This window comes from Coregonus clupeaformis, unplaced genomic scaffold, assembly GCF_020615455.1.
Source record: "Coregonus clupeaformis isolate EN_2021a unplaced genomic scaffold, ASM2061545v1 scaf0001, whole genome shotgun sequence".
In the NCBI taxonomy this organism is placed as follows: domain Eukaryota; kingdom Metazoa; phylum Chordata; class Actinopteri; order Salmoniformes; family Salmonidae; genus Coregonus; species Coregonus clupeaformis.
In genome coordinates this window covers 1,793,493-1,800,035 of record NW_025533456.1, presented here as the reverse complement: position 1 = coordinate 1,800,035, position 6,543 = coordinate 1,793,493, and the positions used below count along the sequence as shown (strand labels likewise).

At 40.7% G+C, this 6,543-nt stretch overlaps 1 protein-coding gene across 1 annotated transcript; it reads left to right on the top strand.

Moving 5' to 3' along the window:
• The first annotated feature begins 1,284 nt into the window (after positions 1-1,284).
• Positions 1,285-5,752, top strand: LOC123482945 (Fc receptor-like protein 4). The gene is made up of 11 exons (XM_045212174.1): positions 1,285-1,294; positions 1,636-1,920; positions 2,975-3,247; positions 3,325-3,651; positions 3,755-4,033; positions 4,207-4,452; positions 4,654-4,779; positions 4,899-4,923; positions 5,003-5,100; positions 5,260-5,310; positions 5,628-5,752. Exons 1-11 carry the CDS (start codon positions 1,285-1,287, stop codon positions 5,750-5,752), a joined length of 1,845 nt encoding a protein of 614 aa, XP_045068109.1.
• The last annotated feature ends 791 nt before the right edge of the window (positions 5,753-6,543 follow it).

Genomic DNA, 6,543 nt, shown 5'->3' with positions numbered 1-6,543 from the left:
ATCTGTTTGAGCTGGGTGTTTGAGCAGGCTTAACTAGCTAGCTGAATTCGATGTCAGCTTAGTAAGTGAAAAAAATATACTACGAAATATATACTGAACAAAAATATAAATGCAACATGCAACAATTTCAAAGATTTTACTGAGTTGCAGTTCATATGAGGAAATCAGTCAATTTAAATCAATTCATTAGGCCCTAATCTATGGATTTCACATGACTGGGAATTAATATATGCATCTGTCTGTCACATATATCTTAAAATAAAAATGGGCCTCACAATTGGCCTCAGGATCTTGTCACGGTATCCCTGTGCATTCAAATTGTCATCGATAAAATCAAATTGTGTTCATTGTCAGTAGCTTATGCCTGCCCATACCATAACCCCACCACCACCATGAGGCACTCTGTCCACAACGTTGACATCAGCAAACCACTCGCCCACATGACGCCATACACGTGGTCTTCGTTGTGAGGCCGGATGGACGTACTGCCAGATTCTCTAAAATGATGTTGGAGGTGGCTTATGGTAGAGAAATGAACATTAAATTATCTCGCAACAGTTCTGGTGGACATTCCTGCAGTCAGCATGCCAATTGCACGCTCCCTCAAAACTTGAGACATATGTGTTGTGTGACAAAACTGCACATTTTAGAGTGGCCTTTTATTGTCCCTAGCACAAGGTGCAACTGTGTAAAGATCATGCTGTTTAATCAGCTTCTTGATATGCCACACCTGTCAGGTGGATGGATTTTCTTGGCAAAGGAGAAATGCTCACTAACATGGATGTAAATGAATTTGTGCACAAAATGTAAGACAAATAAGCTTTTTTTGTGTATTGAAAATGTCTGGGATATTTTATTTCAGCTCATGAAACATGGGAGCAACACTTTACATGTTGCGTTCATATTTTTGTTCAGTGTAGCTCTCGCTCGCTCTTCTCCATAACTTATTAATTTGTTCAAAACTGTTCAACTATTGTATTTCTCTCTCTTTGAGTCAACTACTCACCACTTTTTATGCACTGCAGTGCTAGCTAGCTGTAGCTTATGCTTAGAGTACAGACCAGTACGGACAAATATGAAAATGAATGCACTCACTACTGTAACTCGTTCTGGATAAGAGTGTCTGCAAAATAACTTAAATGTAAAAAATGTAAATGTAAGTACTAGATTAATTTTCTGAACCTTTGATTTGGTGGAGAACATGTCAGTTCATGCTGCAAGAGCAAGAGCTCTGCTAGTTTGAAGGACATCCTATGGATGTTGTCATAATTACTGTGTAAGTCTATGGAAGGGGGTGAGAACCATGAACCTCCTAGGTTTTGTGATGAACTCTGTTGAGGCTACTGTAGACCTTCATTGCAGAACAGTCTGTTTTAATCAATTCTTTGGTGACGTGAATATATTTAGTATAGTTGTATCTAAAAAGGATAACTTTAATGTTTCCCTATTTTCATTTTTATGAAATTCACTGAGGATGGTTCTACCCTTCCTCCTCTGAGGAGTCTCCACTGATGTACACCTAAAATGTACTTTTATCAAAACTCTCCAAAAGCTAAATCGTTAGAAATGTATCCACATGATGTGTATCAAATAATGTTCAAATAATCATATTCATTTTGTGCTCTTCTCTCAAAGCCCTGCCCAAAGCTGAACTGAATGTAGAGCCAAACCCTGTGTTCGCTGGAGAGACAGTTACTATGACGTGTTCAGTAGGGTCTGACAGTAGCTGGAGCTATCAGTGGTACAAAGACAGGAATGCTAATGTAGTATCCCAGTCTGTCAGACACACTATAACAGGAGACACCCTCACCATCAGTAGAGTTGCTGAGTCTGACCAGGGTCTCTACTGGTGTCAGGGAGAGATCCGGTCCAGATCCATATCATCAATCATCAGTGATCCTGTCACCATCACCCTGAATGGTGAGTAAATGTGTTATGTGTGTCTCTTCTTAGTTATACACTGTTTATATTTAGTCATTCATGATGTATGTGTCAGTATTAATGTCTAAATCAGAGTTGCTGTTTGATAGCAATAACAGATTCTGCAATTATCTCACTCTAATTTCATTTAATAATAAAACAAATATGGTGATCATACTTTGGAATTATTGGCAAACTAACTGCATTTGTCTTAATGTTTAACTGTGTTTCCACAGGTCTACCTTTGGCCACAGTGAGTATCTCTCCTCAGGGTCTCCTCCACTCTGGAGAGACAGTCAGGATGCAGTGTGACATTTCAGACTACACAGACTGGGATTACCACTGGTTCAGAAATAAACAAAAACAGAGTCCTGGTAAACCATCACCACACTGTCTAACCAGGCTGGTCAGTACATATGTGTTGGGGTGAGGACAGGTCGGTCCCAGTGGTCTCAACTCAGTGTTTCCCTCCCCATCAGAGTCACTGGTGAGTTCACTATTGATACGCCATCACTAACTTGTTGTTGTTGTTCTCATCGTAGTGTGTGTCAGGACACTGGAGCTTCCCACTCAATCCTATTGCAATACCAACAGATTATCAGCCCTCGACTACACTGACTTCAGACAAAGAGGACGTATTCACAGGAGACAGTGTGACACTGACCTGTACTGTAGAGTCTTATGGATGGAAGTTTTACTGGTACAGACACAGACCAGACTCTACACCAGTAACCTCAACCTCTGGATACTCCTATACACTCAGCTGGGTCAGTGTCTCTGATGGAGGACAGTACTGGTGCAGAGCTGGGAGAGGAGACCCAGTCTACTACACCCTGTACAGTGACCCAGTCCAGATACATGTTACTGGTGAGTTTATACTTTTTAGGATAGTGGGTTCCTATGTGGATTAATAATATGTAGTCTACTTGTTATCCATATGTTACTGAATACCTTTCATATCTTCAGGCTCTATTGTTGTGAGTATTGTTGAATGTAATTTGTATTCTGATGTGTGCAACATATTCACTATGTGTTGTGTGTTGTGTCTGTGCAGAGAGACCTGTTGTTGTTCTGACCCTCCAACCCAACTGGACCCAGATATTCAGAGGAGAGACTGTCACTATGAGATGTGACATCCAGGGAGGAGGAGACTCTGACTGGAACTACAGATGGTATAAGAATAGTCAGTCAGTGATCCCCTTTAACACAAAGTCTGAGTACAGAATCAGTCCTGTCTACATGTCTAGCAGTGGTTCATATACCTGTAAGGGTGTAAAGGGAAACAAGCTCTCCAAGACCAGTGATGCTGTACAACTGACTGTGTCTGGTAAGTCTATTTGAGCTTATACTTATATAATATTTTTTGTATTAAAAGTTTGAAAACTGCCTTTTCCTTCATAACAGATAAACCCAAGTCTGTCCTGAGTATCTCTCCTCAGTGGCTGAACCCTGGAGACTCAGTGTCTCTCAGCTGTGAAGTTGACAAGACGTCTACAGGCTGGAGGTTCTCCTGGTACAGAACTGTTCCCTACAGAGCTGGGTTCCCCTCCCTATTGGACAAGTCCTACTCTGTAGAGCCCCTATCTGACAGTAGTACTGGAACTACAGAGAGCTTCTACACCCTGAGTCCTGCTGGTCCTACTCACACAGGAGGATATGTGTGTAGAGCTGGGAGAGGAGACCCAGTCTATGACACACTCTACAGTGAACCTCAGTTTCTCTGGTCAGGAGGTAACTAACTGCATTGAAACTGTATTGAATCATATTTAAGTCACCCTCATGTGTATAATATATATTATTTTACTATAGGTTTGACTGTCTCTCTTTGTTTCAGATCTGCAGCCTTCAGTGTCTCTCAGAATAAGTCCTATCACAACTCAACACTTTACATCAAAGTCTCTCTCACTGAGCTGTGAGGAGAAGGGGAACTCTACTGGATGGAGACTGATGAAATACACAGAGAGAGGTGTAGAGTCAGGGTGTGTCTCTAACTGGAGATCAACAACAGGGTCCACATGTACCATCAGCTACACGTACAAAGGGGACAGTGGAGTGTACTGGTGTGAGTCTGGATCAGGAGAGTACAGTAATGCTGTCAACATCACAGTGGATGGTATGTCTGTTGTACGACATTCACACACAAAAAACAACAACATTTTAATGTTTGATAGGATGTTCAATTCTGTAATGAATTGCATCTCTTATAAAATACCAGTTCATAATATTTTGAAGGTGATGACTCCAGTATGCAGATTTACAGTATTAGTTATATATTATGTTACACAGATGGTGATGTGATCCTGGAGAGCCCTGCCTATCCCATGACTGAAGGAGACTCTGTGACTCTGCGCTGTAAATACTGGACAACTAGCTCAAACATCAAGGCTGATTTCTACAAAGATGGAGTTCTCATCAAGAATGAGACAACAGGAGAGATGACCATCCCTACAGTATCCAAGTCAGATGAAGGATTCTACAAATGCAAATACACTGACAAGGGAGAATCACCAGAGAGCTGGATGACAGTGAGAGGTGAGAAAACAATTATGATCTCAAGTTACCTTTTCATTATCTCTGTGATAGTTATTTTAGTGTCGATGTTAACATACGTTTGGATTTGTACTCCCAAAGAAAATATGATATGTCAACTAAATTGTCAAAAGATACAGACCAGTCTATACTCCTATATTACCTCTCTCAGAGTCTGATGGTGTTGTGCTGTTCTCTCTCCAGTCTCTCCAGTCGTAGCTCCTGGATCCTCTACATCAGTCCTAGTAGGAGTGGTTGTGGGTCTGGTTGTTGCTGGTGTTCTACTGGTCATTCTCCTGGTCCTGCTGTGGAGATATCAAAACAGCAAAGGTGAGATTATTACTATTAATCATTTAACTTTTCAGTTCATGTTTAGTTAGAAATATTTCTAATTACAATAGTTTAAAACAGAAATTACCCGATATTATAGTATGCATTTCTCGTTACAGGTTCCTGTTTTAACAGATTATTATTGTGAGTACACCGGTCTCTCAGTTATGTTAATTCAGTAACATATCATCTTAGTTCTTCATGAGTATATCTGTCGCTCTAGGCCCCCCCAGCCCCAGAGCACCAACCAGGACCACCAACAGGACCAAGGATCTACCCTGGGCCGGGCTCCTGATGCTGGGTATACACTTCTGCAACATGGTCAGTTTCTCAGCCCAGACTTTACCACTCTCTGTAACCTCATACACTGACTCATCAACATCCACTTTGTATAACAACATGTTACTGTACTCTCGGTCCCTAGGGAAGCTGAGGGATAACCAACATAACTAACCTTTCTCTCTCTTCATTGACCAACAGGTGGTGCTAACATCTACGATACGATCAATTCCTCAGACAACAATGATAATGGTACTATACACTGTATGTTATGTTTAGTATGAACACAGTAGAGTTACTGCTGCTGTTCTTCATGTTTTTAATATGACTAACACACTAAGACTAAGGGCTCTATTCAGTCCGTATCACGGAAGTTCAGCGTTAGAGCGTGATTGAAATTTAAAGGCAATGTTCCCACGTTAGCGGAGACTGCATTCAAGGTAAACGCTGCATATGTCAGCTCAATCGGAAATTACCTTTACCTCTATCGCGCAATTTGTAACCGTTCAGCAATACAGATTGAATAGAGTCCTAAGTAGAGATATTAGTGTATTACCTGTATGTTTCAGATGGTGCTGCTGCTGGAACAAGTCATGTGACATACACCCAGATTCAACTCAAAAAGTTGGACAAGAAAAAGAAAGGTGACTCAACTGTGACATCAATTAATAATGTGCAGTGTATCAAAGATTAGTTGAAACATACACTTGTAACAGGCAAGTAGAATTAAGCAACAGTCTCTTTGCTAAATGCAATTCGTAATCCCTTCAGATGTTAAAGTTTTAAGTTCAACAACGATAGCGTCCATCTCAGTTCTCCTCATCTCTCGAGCAGCATCACCCCTTCCAGTGTTAAAGTTCAGTAAAAACATGTACAATATATATTTAAAAATAAAACAAAATCTACAAATTCTCTGCTATTCTTCCTCCTCCTCAGAAAAGCCAGCTGATCCAAAATAAAATCCAGTCTACTCTGAGGTGAAGACAGGGAAAGCCACAGGTAAGACCTATTCTACAAGTTGGCAGTTAGTCACTAAATTCACAATTTGGGAGTTTTGATGAAGAGGCAGAATATGCAATAAGGTAATTCCTTCATTTGTTGACTGGAAATGTCCATTGTCAGCAGCAGCTGGACCTGTTGATGTGAACTATGCTGAGGTTGACCTAAAAAAGAAGACCAAAGCCAAGAAGAAGAAGAGAGGTAAGACAGGACATCCCTCCCTCCATATTCCCCCTGTCCGAACCTCACACCTCTTTGACCCCATATTGAATAGGTGTATATTATTCTGTATATTACTGTTATATTATTCTGATGTTTATCCTCCTACAGAAACATCAACCCCACCAGAGGCAGATTCAGTCTATTCTCAACTGAAGCCAGGCACAGCCCCAGGTAAGACTAATAGCCATATGTTATTGATACTAATATGATACTTATATGTAACCCTCTCACCACAGACTTGGATAGATCAGCAAGGGAATAATG